Source organism: Gigantopelta aegis, chromosome 9, assembly GCF_016097555.1.
Source record: "Gigantopelta aegis isolate Gae_Host chromosome 9, Gae_host_genome, whole genome shotgun sequence".
Taxonomy (NCBI): domain Eukaryota; kingdom Metazoa; phylum Mollusca; class Gastropoda; order Neomphalida; family Peltospiridae; genus Gigantopelta; species Gigantopelta aegis.
This window is the reverse complement of record NC_054707.1, coordinates 83,286,796-83,306,115: the sequence shown is the minus strand read 5'-3', so window position 1 is coordinate 83,306,115 and position 19,320 is coordinate 83,286,796. Positions and strand designations below refer to the sequence as shown.

The 19,320-nt window shown below is 38.2% G+C and overlaps 1 protein-coding gene across 1 annotated transcript; it reads left to right on the top strand.

Annotated features, from left to right (window-relative positions):
- The first annotated feature begins 8,087 nt into the window (after positions 1-8,087).
- LOC121381801 (bifunctional peptidase and (3S)-lysyl hydroxylase Jmjd7-like) lies at positions 8,088-14,616 on the top strand. The gene is made up of 3 exons (XM_041511157.1): positions 8,088-9,369; positions 13,474-13,656; positions 14,497-14,616. Exons 1-3 carry the CDS (start codon positions 8,476-8,478, stop codon positions 14,614-14,616), a joined length of 1,197 nt encoding a protein of 398 aa, XP_041367091.1. The 5' UTR covers positions 8,088-8,475.
- The last annotated feature ends 4,704 nt before the right edge of the window (positions 14,617-19,320 follow it).

The following is a 19,320-nucleotide window of genomic DNA, read 5'->3' as shown; positions in this document are numbered from 1 at the left end:
TTTTTGGCAACTTCCGTATTCTACTAATAAATCTGCACACGGCGCTATTTTCTAACACTTGAAAAAAACGTTCGCGAAAATTTTTACTTCGACCGAATTACACTTCGTCCGTGTCTAACAATACAGGGTATACATGCAAATGGTATTTATAAAAACTACTATTTTTAAAGAAAAAAAACCTAATTGAAAAAATAATCACAATATCTTTTTGGAAGAATACATATATTTGTTACACACACACAGGGACTCGCTCGCTCTGAAAAAGGAAGTGAAACCCGATACTCTTTGAGTGCAACAGTGCCGTGTCTTTTCAGCTGCATCGTGTGTCAGTGCGTTTAGGTGTACACGCTTCTGTTTGTATATATAACCACAAATGTTCGCGGGTCTTCTTATTTTAGAACCATTTGTTCATAATCGCTGAAGATTATATCTTTTTCCGTATGCATTCCTGCAATGTAAATGCCGCATGTACATTGTTTTATCGCAGATGAAAGGTAAAGAAATAAGGTAGATATCGTTTCAGTAGTCTATTTCAAGACAAAGACGTTGGCATTTTTATGTATTTATATATACCTTCTGTTTTTGTTGTTAATAATGATATATATATCAAACATATTTTATTGCGTATGTTATATACAAAATAAATAGGCAAAACGTTAACAGTTCTCAAAACCGTCTTTAAATTTCAGAAATATTAATATTTCAGGAGAGTTCCAGGGATTATATTCATTCCGCCATACAATGTTCCATCCTGTGGACTTTTGACTATGTATTCAAGACGGTCATAATCCTAAATCGTGATAAACAGAAAAACGCCTAATCAGTCTTTGTGGTGTGTACATCCATGGGTTTTGTTTAGTATACTGAATGCATTGGAGCCATCTGAATCGTAAGCTGAGCTCATTAGCATAACTTTATGCGAAATGGTCACCAATAAAACCAATAACTGATCCGCAAATATGACGTTTAAGAAGCCATGTAAAAACATTAGTAGAAAGCAACATTTTTCATTAGAACTTAATAGCATCATATTCATGTCCGTATGCAAAGATCTGCAACGTTCACCCTTCAGCAGAGTACCCAAGATACCAACATACTTGTGATCAGTAAAAGCCACCGTAGAGTCATTATCAGGTAAAGTCCTTAATAGCAGGACTCACCTCCAGCCCTCCCCTTGTTAATATTGACATAGCAGTATCAATAAGGGGAGGGCTGAAGGTTACTCGACTGGAGACTGGAGCTAACTTTGTAATATAACTATATTGCTATTACTTCGTACAGTCAGTAGGCCTATGTCGTTGTGGATGCAGATAGCCTATTAACGTGTACCTAGCGTCAAAAGGTTTTGACCCCCCCCACCCCCACCCCCGAGCACGACCTCTGACATCTCCAGTGACTGAGTCCAGGGGCGGAAGGGGAGATCAGACTTTGCAATAGATTTAATTGAAACAAAAATAATCAGTAACAATAACTGTGTCCGTTGAAACAACAACGGTTTATGCCAAAATAACTAACAATTACTTGCTTAATCAAAAACGTTTAAGGCTGATTACAAGTAATTTCGTCGGGCGCCAAACCAAAAAAGATCTGACTATTAATAGCCAGTTGAAGCCCTACCAAACGAATATAAATAAATAAACAAATAAATTAATTAATTAAAACAAATAAAACACTCTTAGAATATTCGAAAGGTGACCATATATAGTTAGATAGTGACCGGCAGGGGGGTTGCGGGAATCAAGCCCCATGGCGTCCAGAAGAAAAAGAAGGGGAGGGCCCGAGCAACCCTACCACAAACAACCTTACCAAGCCAAAAAACCCTACCACCAAATTTAAAGCTAGATACCATATCGTTATGGCGGAGGGGTAGGTGGTTGGTTGTCAGGGTTATTATCTACATAGGTGGATGATGGACGTGTAAATCACTTATTTGTATTTTTATTATTTCCTTCATATGACTGCATATAAACATCAATTTTGCTTACTAAAATGATTTTGGAGGCAAAGTTTACGATATCGCCAAGTACCATGTAATTATCGTAACGCACAGTAAACTTTTACATAAGATTATGGTGTGGTCATATGACAGTTATTATATATAATGTTTATAATTATATACAATGGTATAGTAAATTAGACCAGGATAACATAAACTTACTATATAAAATATTTATAGATACTCGATATAATGTTTTCCCTACTGTGGCTGTATCTTCTAGAAAACATAACACTATATAGCCTACCTGTTTAATACAACTTCTACTATTACTACTACTACTACTACTACTACTACTACTACTATTACTACTACCACTACCACACTATACCACTACCACTACCACACTACCACTACCATTACCACTACCACACCACCACTACCACTACTACACTAATAATACCACTACCACACCACCGCTACCACACTACCACTACCATATTACCACTACCATTACTGTTACCATTAACACTACCACACTACCACTACCACTACCAAACTACCACACTACCACACTACCACTACAACACTACCACAATACCACACTACCACTACCACACTACCACACTACCACACTACCATTACAACACTACCACTACCACACTACCACTACCAAATTACCACTACCACTACCACACTACCACTACCACACTACCATTACAACACTACCACTACCACACTACCACTACCACTACCACACTACCACTACCACACTACCACTACCACACTACCACACTACCACTACCACACTACCACTACCACACTACCACTACCACACTACCACTACCACACTACCACACTACCACTACCACTACCACACTACCACTACCACACTACCATTACAACACTACCACTACCACACTACCACTACTACTACCACTACCACTACCACACTACCACACTACCATTACAACACTACCACTACCACACTACCACTACCACTACCACTACCACTACCACACTACCACACTACCATTACAACACTACCACTACCACACTACCACTACCACACTACCACACTACCATTACAACACTACCACTACCACACTACCACTACCACTACCACTACCACTACCACACTACCACACTACCATTACAACACTACCACTACCACACTACCACTACCACACTACCACACTACCACTACAACACTACCACAATACCACACTACCACTACCACACTACCACACTACCACTACCACTACCACTACCACACTACCACTACCACTACCACACTACCACTACCACACTACCACACTACCATTACAACACTACCACACTACCACTACCACACTACCATTACCATTACCACTACCACACTACCAAACACCACACTACCACTACCACTACGACACTACCACACTACCACTGCCACACTACCACTACCACACTACCACACTACCATTACAACACTACCACTACCACAATACAACACTACCACTACCACACTACCACTACCATTACCATTACCATTACCACTACCACACTACCAAACTACCAAACTACCACTACCACACTACCACTACAACACTACCACACTACCACTACAACACTACCACACTACCACTACCACTACCACTACCACACTACCACACTACCATTACAACACTACCACTACCACACTACCACTACCACACTACCACTACCACACTACCACTACCACACTACCACTACCACACTACCACACTACCACTACAACACTACCACAATACCACACTACCACTACCACACTACCACACTACCACTACCACTACCACTACCACACTACCACTACCACTACCACACTACCACTACCACACTACCACACTACCACACTACCATTACAACACTACCACACTACCACTACCACACTACCATTACCATTACCACTACCACACTACCAAACACCACACTACCACTACCACTACGACACTACCACACTACCACTGCCACACTACCACTACCACACTACCACACTACCATTACAACACTACCACTACCACAATACAACACTACCACTACCACACTACCACTACCATTACCATTACCATTACCACTACCACACTACCAAACTACCAAACTACCACTACCACACTACCACTACAACACTACCACACTACCACTACAACACTACCACACTACCACTACCACACTACCACTACCACTACCACTACCACACTACCACACTACCATTACAACACTACCACTACCACACTACCACTACCATTATCATTACCACTACCACACTACCAAACACCACACTACCACTACCACTACCACACTACCACACTACCACACTACCACTACCACACTACCACTACCACTACCACTACCATTACCACTACCACACTGCCACACTACCACTACCATACTACCACTACCACTACTATTACCACTACCACACTATCACACTACCACTACCACTACCATATTACCACACTACCACTACCACTACCATTACACCATTACCACTAACACACTAACACACTACCACTAACACACTACCACTACTACCACACTACCACACGGCCACTACCACTACCACTACCACACTACCACTACCATTACCATTACCACTACCACACTACCACTACCACACTATCACACTACCACTACCACTACCATATTACCACACTACCACTACCACTACCATTACACCATTACCACTAACACATAACACACTACCACTAACACACTACCACTACTACCACACTACCACTACCACTACCACACTACCACTACCATTACCATTACGACTACCACACTACCAAACTACCAAACTACCACTACCACACTACCACTACAACACTACCACACTACCACTACAACACTACCACACTACCACTACCACACTACCACTACCACTACCACTACCACACTACCACACTACCATTACAACACTACCACTACCACACTACCACTACCACACTACCACTACCACACTACCACTACCACTACAACACTACCACAATACCACACTACCACTACCACACTACCACACTACCACACTACCACTACCACTACCACTACCACACTACCACTACCACTACCACACTACCACTACCACACTACCACACTACCACACTACCACACTACCATTACAACACTACCACACTACCACTACCACACTACCATTACCATTACCACTACCACACTACCAAACACCACACTACCACTACCACTACGACACTACCACACTACCACTGCCACACTACCACTACCACACTACCACACTACCATTACAACACTACCACTACCACAATACAACACTACCACTACCACACTACCACTACCATTACCATTACCATTACCACTACCACACTACCAAACTACCAAACTACCACTACCACACTACCACTACAACACTACCACACTACCACTACAACACTACCACACTACCACTACCACACTACCACTACCACTACCACTACCACACTACCACACTACCATTACAACACTACCACTACCACACTACCACTACCATTATCATTACCACTACCACACTACCAAACACCACACTACCACTACCACTACGACACTACCACACTACCACTGCCACACTACCACTACCACTACCACTACTACTACCACTACCACTACCACTACCACACTACCACACTACCACTACCACTACCACTACGACTACCATTACTATCACCACTACCACTACCACACTACCACACTACCACACTACCACTACCACACTACCACTACCACTACCACTACCATTACCACTTTCACACTGCCACACTACCACTACCATACTACCACTACCACTACTATTACCACTACCACACTATCACACTACCACTACCACTACCATATTACCACACTACCACTACCACTACCATTACACCATTACCACTAACACACTAACACACTACCACTAACACACTACCACTACTACCACACTACCACACGGCCACTACCACTACCACTACCACACTACCACTACCATTACCATTACCACTACCACACTACCACTACCACACTATCACACTACCACTACCACTACCATATTACCACACTACCACTACCACTACCATTACACCATTACCACTAACACATAACACACTACCACTAACACACTACCACTACTACCACACTACCACTACCACTACCACACTACCACTACCATTACCATTACCACTACCACACTACCAAACTACCACACTACGACACTACCACTACCACTACCAAACTACCACACTACCACTGCCACACTACCACTACCACTACCACTACCCCACTACCACACAACCACTACCACTACCACACTACCACACTACCACACTACCACTACCACACTACCACACTACCACTACCACACTACCACACTACCACTACCTTACTACCTTACTACCACTACCACTACCACTACTATTACTATTACCACACTACCACACTACCACTACCACACTACCACACTACCACTACCTTACTACCTTACTACCACTACCACTACCACTACTATTACCACTACCACACTACCACACTACCACACTACCACTACCACACTACCACACTACCACTACCACACTACCACACTACCACTACCACACTACCACACTACCACACTACCACATTACCACTACCTTACTACCACTACCATTACTATTACCACTACCACTACCACACTACCACACTACCACACTACCACTACCTTACTACCACTACCATTACCACTACCATTACCACTACCACTACTATTACTATTACCACTACCACTACCACATTACCACACTACCACTACCACACACACACTACCACTACCACACACACACTACCATACTACCACTATCACTACCACACGGCCAAACTACGGCACTACCACTACCGCACTACCACACTACTACTACCCCACTACCACTACCATTACACCATTACCACTACCACACCACCACACACACACTACCATACTACCACTATCACTACCACACTACCACACGGCCAAACTACGACACTATCACTACCACACTACTACTACCCCACTACCACTACCACTACCACACTACCACTACCACTATCACTATCATTACCATTACCACTACCACACTACCAAACTACCACACTGCCACTACCACTACCACGGCCACACTACCACTACCACACTACCACTACCACACTGCCACACTACAACTACCATACTACCACTACCACACTGCCACACTACAACTACCATACTACCACTACCACTACTATTACCACTACCACACTACCACACTACTACTACCACTACCACATTACCACACTACCACTACCATTACACCATTACCACTACCACACTGCCACTAACACACTACCACTACCACTACCACTACCACACTACCACACGGCCAACTACGACACTACCACTACCACACTACCACTACCACACTACAACAATACCACACTACCACACTACCACTACCACTACCACACTACCACTACCACTACCACAATACCACAATACCACACTACTACTACCACTACCACATTACCACTACCATTACTATTACCACTTCCACTACCACTACCACTATTACTGTTATTACTATTATTACTTTATTTATTTATTTGTTTGTTTATTTGTTTGTTTGTTTATTTATTTATTTATCTATCGATTTATTTATTGTTGATTTAACATGAATTTAGATTAATATCTATGAACGCAACTGCCAACGACATTTAATTTTGAATGTTTGGGGGCGGGGGGGGGGGTTGTTGGGGGGGGTTAATGACAGAATGAATTTTGCTGAACTATGCATATGGAACATGGATACGATTTCCTGGAGCTTTCCTGAAATACTAGTAGTTAATTTCCTCTGAAGTTTTTCAAGGTATAATATTCATGTGCATGTCATCTAGTTTGACAGGTAGACACAAACAGGCTGGGAGGTATACGGGCTGGGTTTTAACTGACTGCTAAATATCACTAACAGAATCTGTTTTTAAAATGAAAAGAAATAAGTTAAGAATGTATTTAAAAATGAACGATCATTAAAATACGAACCTAATGTCTATATATAATAAATGCAATTTACTTGATTCTGGAAACGCGCTAGAATTGGTGGTGCTCTAATAACGAGAATGAAATTTACACGGAAGCAATAATAATGGCTGCGCCCAGAAAGCTAATTTTGCATATCTTTGTCTCAAGATTTCTAGTGACTGCATGGACAGTTCTCTTTTATTTTAATTGTCGTTTGGTGTCAGGTGTAGATTTAGATTTTGTTCATCCATCTAGGTTGTTGTCATTACCTGAATCTTCTTGTTTTTTGACGCTGTCACGTTTAAATTATGTCAGAAACAAAAACACAATTGGCCATTTGGCTGACGTGTCGTTTAGACATGAAAAGTCAGTTGGTTTTGGACTTATAGATTTCTCGACATTCAAGTGGCCGAATGGAAACAATTTATCTTATGTAACTGGAAGCAACGATGATAGAAATGTATTTCTTCTCTTCATTAAAAATAAAATTGACAGATCTTGTTTACTACCATCAAATATAAAAGATAAAATGCCTACAGAAAAGGTGTATCATGGACAAGTAACAATAGAAAACTTAGTTAATTTCTTAAACAATAATTGTCATATGTACAGAAATTCTGATGGATCACTAACAGTACAGGGGATGCATCATGAATATATATTGCAGAATTTATTTCGAGTTGAAAATGTTTCTGATTTGAACATGGCAAGGTTAATAAAAATTCAAATAGAAGATGAGGAAAGCAAGCTTGCAAAGAAAGACTTGACATATAAAGAACAAATAGGTTCATCAGAAACATGTAAACCAGATGAAGTATCAAAATTAAAATCAAAATCAAAGATGTTGTTTCAGCATGAAACCCATCTTCCTATCCCACAATGTGAAAAAATACCACTGCCGTCGAGATCGGAGTTTTTCAATGAATTCTTGTCCCTCTCAAAGCCGGTAATCATCCAAGGTGCCATGAGTGATTGGGCAGCTTTTAAGAAGTGGACAAATAAATTTCTTCGTAAAAAGTTTGGAAATCGAACCGTTCATGTTAAACTGACGCCAGGTGGAGAGTACGAAGGCGTAGAGAAGACGTCTCTGTGGGAGAACTTTAAAGCATTTAAAATCCCTCCATCGGTGTTTCGACAGCTTCACTTCCCAGATCTGGTCGTTGTCAGGCCAGCTACTCAAAATGTGAAATTTTCTGAATTTATGGACATCGTAGAATCTGTCTCAACAGGCAAGCTGAGAAATGTGTCGGCCTATCTGGAATACACGTCGGTAGACCAGTATATGCCCGAACTGAAGAAAGACCTCAAGGAAATGCCATTCTTCACTGACTTGCTGGAACTGAAACATCTTAACATGTGGCTCAGTGATGGTAACACTCTGGGCAAAACACACTTTGACCCATTTGATAATTTTCTCTGCCAAGTTAGTATTAGTATAATATTGTATACTTGCATATAATATATATACATACATGATTTACAAGTGCAGTTACATAATACATAAATATATGCATGCATTTACAAATGCAGTTAAACTTATGTATACTCAACAAAAGTAATTAAGGGCCAGTAGATATTTTGCATATATTGTTCCTTAAATGTTGTTTGCACCCTCCTCCCCACAACCTTCCAACATTTCTCTTTGTAAGATGTCGAATTTGTGGAATGTTTTGAAACATAATGAGTTAAACAAGATAGAGCAAACAAATTCATCATTGTATTGTTATGAACCAACATGTAACAAATCCAAGTTGAATTCACATTTTGGTAAATTCACAAAACATCCACCATGTGTCGGATTTGTGTATGTATCTCGGGTCAGATTTGTGTGTGTATCACAGGTCAGATTTGTCTGAAAATAATGTGATGAAAACTTGTTAAAATAATTTAACATTATCAAGGAATGAGTACAATGTGTTCTAGCACTGCGGACCATTGGTTTTGTTGAGTATATATATATGTATATAAAGACCCATGAAGGATCTGTAACAAAGGCCATACCATTGAGTATATATATATGTATATAAAGACCCATGAAGGATCTGTAACAAAGGCCATACCATTGAGTATATATATATGTATATAAAGACCCATGAAGGATCTGTAACAAAGGCCATACCATTGAGTATATATATATGTATATAAAGACCCATGAAGGATCTGTAACAAAGGCCATACCATTGAGTATATATATATGTATATAAAGACCCATGAAGGATCTGTAACAAAGGCCATACCATTGAGTATATATATATGTATATAAAGACCCATGAAGGATCTGTAACAAAGGCCATACCATTGAGAATATATATGTATATAAAGACCCATGAAGGATCTGTAACAAAGGCCATACCATTGAGTATATATATATGTATATAAAGACCCATGAAGGATCTGTAACAAAGGCCATACCATTGAGTATATATATATGTATATAAAGACCCATGAAGGATCTGTAACAAAGGCCATACCATTGAGTATATATATATGTATATAAAGACCCATGAAGGATCTGTAACAAAGGCCATACCATTGAGTATATATATATGTATATAAAGACCCATGAAGGATCTGTAACAAAGGCCATACATTGAGTATATATATATGTATATAAAGACCCATGAAGGATCTGTAACAAAGGCCATACCATTGAGTATATATATATGTATATAAAGACCCATGAAGGATCTGTAACAAAGGCCATACCATTGAGTATATATATATGTATATAAAGACCCATGAAGGATCTGTAACAAAGGCCATACCATTGAGTATATATATATGTATATAAAGACCCATGAAGGATCTGTAACAAAGGCCATACCATTGAGTATATATATATGTATATAAAGACCCATGAAGGATCTGTAACAAAGGCCATACCATTGAGTATATATGAAGGATCTGTAACAAAGGCCATACCATTGAGTATATATATATGTATATAAAGACCCATGAAGGATCTGTAACAAAGGCCATACCATTGAGTATATATATATGTATATAAAGACCCATGAAGGATCTGTAACAAAGGCCATACCATTGAGTATATATATATGTATATAAAGACCCATATATAAAGATATAAAGACCCATGAAGGATCTGTAACAAAGGCCATACCATTGAGTATATATATATGTATATAAAGACCCATGAAGGATCTGTAACAAAGGCCATACCATTGAGTATATATATATGTATATAAAGACCCATGAAGGATCTGTAACAAAGGCCATACCATTGAGTATATATATATGTATATAAAGACCCATGAAGGATCTGTAACAAAGGCCATACCATTGAGTATATATATATGTATATAAAGACCCATGAAGGATCTGTAACAAAGGCCATACCATTGAGTATATATATATGTATATAAAGACCCATGAAGGATCTGTAACAAAGGCCATACCATTGAGTATATATATATGTATATAAAGACCCATGAAGGATCTGTAACAAAGGCCATACCATTGAGTATATATATATGTATATAAAGACCCATGAAGGATCTGTAACAAAGGCCATACCATTGAGTATATATATATGTATATAAAGACCCATGAAGGATCTGTAACAAAGGCCATACCATTGAGTATATATATATGTATATAAAGACCCATGAAGGATCTGTAACAAAGGCCATACCATTGAGTATATATATATGTATATAAAGACCCATGAAGGATCTGTAACAAAGGCCATACCATTGAGTATATATATATGTATATAAAGACCCATGAAGGATCTGTAACAAAGGCCATACCATTGAGTATATATATATGTATATAAAGACCCATGAAGGATCTGTAACAAAGGCCATACCATTGAGTATATATATATGTATATAAAGACCCATGAAGGATCTGTAACAAAGGCCATACCATTGAGTATATATATATGTATATAAAGACCCATGAAGGATCTGTAACAAAGGCCATACCATTGAGTATATATATATGTATATAAAGACCCATGAAGGATCTGTAACAAAGGCCATACCATTGAGTATATATATATGTATATAAAGACCCATGAAGGATCTGTAACAAAGGCCATACCATTGAGTATATATATATGTATATAAAGACCCATGAAGGATCTGTAACAAAGGCCATACCATTGAGTATATATATATGTATATAAAGACCCATGAAGGATCTGTAACAAAGGCCATACCATTGAGTATATATATATGTATATAAAGACCCATGAAGGATCTGTAACAAAGGCCATACCATTGAGTATATATATATGTATATAAAGACCCATGAAGGATCTGTAACAAAGGCCATACCATTGAGTATATATATATGTATATAAAGACCCATGAAGGATCTGTAACAAAGGCCATACCATTGAGTATATATATATGTATATAAAGACCCATGAAGGATCTGTAACAAAGGCCATACCATTGAGTATATATATATGTATATAAAGACCCATGAAGGATCTGTAACAAAGGCCATACCATTGAGTATATATATATGTATATAAAGACCCATGAAGGATCTGTAACAAAGGCCATACCATTGAGTATATATATATGTATATAAAGACCCATGAAGGATCTGTAACAAAGGCCATACCATTGAGTATATATATATGTATATAAAGACCCATGAAGGATCTGTAACAAAGGCCATACCATTGAGTATATATATATGTATATAAAGACCCATGAAGGATCTGTAACAAAGGCCATACCATTGAGTATATATATATGTATATAAAGACCCATGAAGGATCTGTAACAAAGGCCATACCATTGAGTATATATATATGTATATAAAGACCCATGAAGGATCTGTAACAAAGGCCATACCATTGAGTATATATATATGTATATAAAGACCCATGAAGGATCTGTAACAAAGGCCATACCACTGAGAGTACCGGTAGGTAAAATATTTGTATTCAGAGAAACTAATCGTATAAAAGTACTGTGTAATTATTTTATTGATATACAATGTACTCATTCAGGGCTAGCTTTGGGTATTCAAAACATTTTGACAAATTCTCTATTAAACTAAAAATAGCAGAAATCAACAATTATTTAAACAAAAACTTCAATTATTACCTGAAATTATTTCGCCAAATTAAAATAAAATTCGCCAACTGCTTTCAAAGTTTGTTATTGGCGAATTTGGTGAGTGCCCTGCTCATTGAATAGGAAAACAGTATGGATAGATTCAAGGGTTTATTCCCAGGCAGAACTAGTAACACACAATGTGACAAAAACCAGTGCAAGTAAAACATACAAACTTCAACTTATGGTTAAAGTTTTGCATTTAGCGCCATTCTGCATAGACTATAAGTCCTATATCCTTCATGAAACTTGTTTTTTAAAACATACATTGAAATAAATGTATGGATGCAGCTATTAATGACATCAAATATTTTTATGGCAGATGAAACATTTAATGACATGAGATTCTTGTTTTGTAGATAAGTGGTCAGAAGCAAGTTATTCTTGTTTTGTAGATAAGTGGTCAGAAGCAAGTTATTCTTGTTTTGTAGATAAGTGGTCAGAAGCAAGTTATTCTGTACAGTCCCCATGACGGAGAAAAGATGTATGAAGGCCACATCCCTGAGGCTATTCTGTCGGTGAACCGACATAACTACACGTTCCGCAGAAAGACTCTGCTCGACAGTACGTCCATGGTTATGTCCCCTGTTGACATCGTCTCTCCCGATTTGCAAGTAGGTTCACCCTTTTGAATTTTCATCTAGATTTATCAATAAATATTTAGTCCATTTTCTATGTTTCAGCGTGGGAGGCTGTTTTTTGTCACATCTGTGGGGTTATGTTAGTGCGCCACAAGAGTAATAAACAAGTTACTATAAGGAGATATCAAGTTTTGTACCTCCAAACATTTAAAAGGAGGGGGATGTAATAATATATGTATGATAAATGATTTGTACCTCCAAACATTTAAAAGGAGGTGGTAATAAACGAGTTATTACAGCAGCTGTTATCTAGAAAACATGTTAATGGGGTGATGTAATAAATAAATTACTACATGTAGTTATTATCAAGTTTAATGCTACACAAAAACAATTAAATAGGGGGATGTAATAATATATGTATGATAAATGATTTGCTAGGTATTTACAAGTTGATGTTCTGAGTAGAATAATGTGAACTTTGTTACATGTATCCAGTCTTTCTTTATAATCTACATTCAATTGGCTGCATAAAAAATAGCTGAAGGAAAGAGAATGCGACTGCAATATGGAAAGAAATTGTTCTAAATGATTATGGTGTGGAGAGCCAACTTCCTGTGAATGGAACGTTCTAGGTGTCAGATACTCAGTCTTTTAGATACGTGTATTTGCATTTAAGACAAAATTCTGCCACAACACGAAGGCTTTGCTACAAATACAATCTTGTTTTTGTTTAGAAAACTTTATGTTTTAGATACTGTGTTGTGGTTGACAGGCAGTAAATGTAGTACAAGATACACTTTTTTTCCTGTGAATTAATCTACTAGATATCCAACTAAAATATTTTTGAATATGAAATGGTCTTGTTATTTGTAGAAATTCCCCCGGTTTGCCGATGCCCGACCCTCTGAACTGCACAATAAACGAAGGCGAGGTTTGTGGTTGACTCTTCATGCCAATGCATTCTGGTGGCACGAGGTTCAGTCTCGACCCTAACTTCCTGTGAATGGAACATGCGGGCAGGACGAAATCTAGCCGTCACAGGCTTTTGGTAAGTAATCTACTAGTAGACACACATGCTAACTTCCTGTGAATGGAACGTAATCTACTAGATACTGTGTTGTGGTTGACAAATGTTTGAGAAAGTCACAAGCAATTACAGAAGCTATGGCTTGTGTCCTAGATACTGTGTTGTGGTTGACAGGCAGTGTATTATAGTAAATCAGGTGAATATTTCTACACTAGGCCCAGACGTAATCTAGTTTGTTGTGGTAGCCAGGACCGAGGGATAGTGTACCTACTAGATACTGTGTTGTGGTTGACAGGCAGTGCGACTGTTCTAACTTCCTGTGAATGGAACGTAATCTACTAGATACTGTGTTGTGGTTGACAGGCAGTGCGACTGTTCTAACTGTGAATCTAACTACTAGATACCTGTGAATGGAATGGAACGTAATCTAATCTACTAGATACTGTGTTGTGGTTGACAGGCAGTGCGACTGTTCTAACTTCCTGTGAATGGAACGTAATCTACTAGATACTGTGTTGTGGTTGACAGGCAGTGCGACTGTTCTAACTTCCTGTGAATGGAACGTAATCTACTAGATACTGTGTTGTGGTTGACAGGCAGTGCGACTGTTCTAACTTCCTGTGAATGGAACGTAATCTACTAGATACTGTGTTGTGGTTGACAGGCAGTGCGACTGTTCTAACTTCCTGTGAATGGAACGTAATCTACTAGATACTGTGTTGTGGTTGACAGGCAGTGCGACTGTTCTAACTTCCTGTGAATGGAACGTAATCTACTAGATACTGTGTTGTGGTTGACAGGCAGTGCGACTGTTCTAACTTCCTGTGAATGGAACGTAATCTACTAGATACTGTGTTGTGGTTGACAGGCAGTGCGACTGTTCTAACTTCCTGTGAATGGAACGTAATCTACTAGATACTGTGTTGTGGTTGACAGGCAGTGCGACTGTTCTAACTGCCTGTGAATGGAACGTAATCTACTAGATACTGTGTTGTGGTTGACAGGCTGTGCGACTGTTCTAACTGCCTGTGAATGGAACATAATCTACTAGATACTGTGTTGTGGTTGACGGACAGTGCGACTGTTCGGACACCGACAAGGGGTTGATTCTTCATCACAAGGGGGTGGGATGTAGCTCGGTTGGTAAAGCTCTCGTCTGAGGTTCGTGGGTTGCAAGTTTGAATCTCCTCCAAGGATGCATTCTCTGATTGTTTTTTATTTCCCATCCCAATTAGTGCCCTATTTCTCACTCCAGCCAATGCTCCACAACTGGTATATCAAAGTCTGTGGTATGTGTGTCTTGTCTGTGGGATGGTGCGTGTAAAAGATCCCTTGCTGCTAATAAAAAAAGTAGCCCATGAAGTCACGACAGCAGGTTTCCTTTCTCAGTATCTGTGTGGTCCTTAATCATATGTCTGACACCATATAACTGTAAATAAAATGTGTTGAGTGCGCCGTTAAATAAAACATTTCCTTCCTTCCTTCCAAACTAGTGCCCGACAATGAAGGTATGTTCAGAAAAGCCTGCTATTGCAGTCACTCGCTAGATTGGTGTTTGTGTCGAACATTAAACGACAAACAAGTCATATACTATTGTCTGCAAGTACTCACCCTCAGGAGCTATATTAATGAATGTGGTAGGTGCTGTGCTGTCTGTAGAAAAGTACATATAAAAGATCCCTTGTTATGGTGTGCTGGCCTATCTGTGGGAAAGTACATATAAAATATCATTTGCTGTGGTATGTGCAGTCCTGTTTGTACGAAAGTACATATAAAAGTCCCATTGCTGCTAATAGAAAAATGTAGCAGGTTTCCTCTGTAAACTACATGCCACAATTATCAAATGTTTCACATCCAATAGCCAATGTTTAATTAATCAGTGTGATGTAGTGGTGGTGTTTAAGAAAACAAACTTAAATTCTAAAAAATTTGTATGTAAACAGCTATAGAAATAAGCAAAAAAATTTTAAAGTACATTGAGAAATCTATTTATCCAAATAAATGGTTTGTTTTATTCAAGTACAAGGACTATTTTTCATTGCTCAAAATTAAACTGCATTGAACATTTTTACTTGTCCACTGAACAACTATTGAGGTACATTTTGCTTGTCCGAGCAGATTTTCACTTGTCAGGACAAATGAACAAGTGCTTATTTCGAACATTGATGTAAACCATAGTTTGTGATCATGACACTGAAGTTAAGTGAACTGTTAGCCATGCAGGAATTGAATCATATTGGTTTGCAGTCTTTTTGCTGTTAAACTGGGGTGGAATGGGGGGGGGGGAGCATGTTGTTGCCCATTAAAAAGTAATTTTCTAAATTAAATTTTTTAATTTTAGGTATGAACCTTTTCTGACAAAAGAGTTCCCGTGTCCAGAGTGTAAGTTGGATGTCAACCCAAAATACAGACATCTGCTGTAGTTGACGTGAATGGCGATAGTGCGACACGTTTATTAAAACTGCTTTACTGTCTCATCTTTATGAAGTAAAAAGACTTTTCCAATGGCGTCAACTTTTGAATTGAAGTTTAATTCTCATTCAGATCAGTTTCTCACAAACTATCAAGGCAGGGAACATTCTGTTTTCAAAATCTTGATTAGCGATATTTCTAATCAATTGAAATTTTATCAGCAACTACAGTATAATGTTTTAAAATTGTGTTGCGATCTCTGAAACTTGCGTAGTGAATCGTGATGCAATACTGAACAAAATGTTTCCTGCTAGGTCAATGAAACTTGATTTATAGTTGCACCTATGGATTTTTATCACAGCCACCAAAACAGTTTGTAGTAGTGAATCATTTAATCCACAGAATTCTTGTTTAAATTTTGATTACTGTGATTTGTTATTGCATAATAAGCAAAGATATAGCTGCTGTTTTTTGTATCCTTGTGTTCAAAGTCTGTTCTCGGACTGTTTGTTTTGTATTATTGCTTTAATTACTGACTTGGAGGGTATAGTTGACCAATCTGTATGGTTATACAGAAGTATTCACCGTCTTAATTTGATTTGTGTTGTGCTTCCTAATGTGCCTCTGTAGACAAGAAGCTGGTTTGATCTACAACCACCATTGCTATTGATCATAAAATGTAAACCATTGCTTTTGTAATAAGTACAAACAAATGAACTGGAGAACAAAGAAAAATCAAAGAAAAATCAAATATTCATATTTGTGTACAACTGTTTAATGATGGCCATATATGCTACCTGCATTTTCATTTTATATAATGTTACTGTTCATTTTGGATTAGATTTCATACAGGAGTGGCCATGTTTTTTATTTATCCCATTTCTTTCTCCGATTGTGTTTTTTATCAGTTGAAAGGAATATTTTAAAACGTTTGTCTCTCAGTTTTAAAGAGATATTGGTGAATTTACAGGTATTGTTTTTACTAGATTCGTTTAATGTTCATTTACATTCCATGTTTCTCTACAGCTGTTGTCTCTCGATATTCTATGGGTTGTATTCATTACATATTGTGAGTTTATTAGTCACATTCCATTATTGGTTCTTTTAGTGTCCTACAATTGTATGCAAGAGATGCATAGAAGATCAAAATGAATGAATTAAAGATAACCATATGAAGTTGCAGTGCACTGGTTGGAACGAGAAAAACCCTTTTTGAAAGAAAAACCTGGCTACTATCTATTTGTAGACCATTGAACAGTTAACTTGGTTTGTCCCACTTTTTAATGGCATCATTAGATTTGTAGGGGTTATTGTTCGTTTGATGCCTGGAAATGAATTAGTGGCAATGCAGGACTCGAAACAAGAAGAAAAGTATGACCTGCTGTTACTTTTCAAAAATAGCATGCCAAAAAGAAATGTCCTGCTGGAAATAAAGAGGATGGGGTGAGAAAAGGGTTTGGGATAGCGTGTGCAAAATTAGGTCGTCCGAGATGTAATTTACAGCTTATGGGATGCATAATAATAATCACACAAGCGGACTAATATTGACATGATCATACTTGCATCCATTTCTTGAAAAACAATGTTTTTTTAACAGGTGAATGGACATTTCACCTGCTACAGGTTACGTAGGTCTAAAACGCACTGCTGTATGCAGGTAGCCCTACAATGACCAAGTAAGATATTGATTTCCGCAATGTGCTGTGGTTACATTCCGAAACATGGAATAATCTTCTATTTTGGCTTTACATCATTATCTTCTGTATTCAACTCGTAGGATTATTTGAAATAAACTTGATTGCAACCAATCAACAGGTCTTTTTTATTTTATTTTCATACTTAAAAAATATACTTTTGAAAGAAATAAAGATACTTTAAATATATACCAACTGAAAGAAATAAGGGATTCCACCAACACTAACTGCAAGGAAAACCTGCATCCATAGCGTCGAGAAGTTAACCATCTTGCTGACATCGATGCTAATAGTGACAGGAATTTTGCCTACAAAACCAACTGTTCCCTAATGTCTTTCTCCAAAATAGTATCTGTGAACTTCAGTGAAATGTATGTGCATGTACAGTCTTGGGACTAGCAGTTCTACTGGCAAAGTAGGAAATGTTCGTAAAAATGAAGTAGGAAATCCTTTTCTAAAGACGAAGTAGGACACATATTTTTGGTTTCTGGTATTTACAACAATTGGTTTCTCTGTACAAATCGCCATGTTCTATCTGCTGAACATCATTAAAGTTCTTGTCCT

What these genes read in the sequence shown, in the direction of transcription:
- LOC121381801 (XM_041511157.1), top strand. Translation starts at nt 8,476, where the DNA reads ATGCCTACAGAAAAGGTGTATCATGGACAAGTAACAATAGAAAACTTA. An exon ending in TTGATAATTTTCTCTGCCAA is followed by an intron (nt 9,370 to 13,473) that starts GTTAGTATTAGT and finishes CTTGTTTTGTAG; the next exon opens with ATAAGTGGTCAGAAGCAAGT. An exon ending in TCGTCTCTCCCGATTTGCAA is followed by an intron (nt 13,657 to 14,496) that starts GTAGGTTCACCC and finishes TGTTATTTGTAG; the next exon opens with AAATTCCCCCGGTTTGCCGA.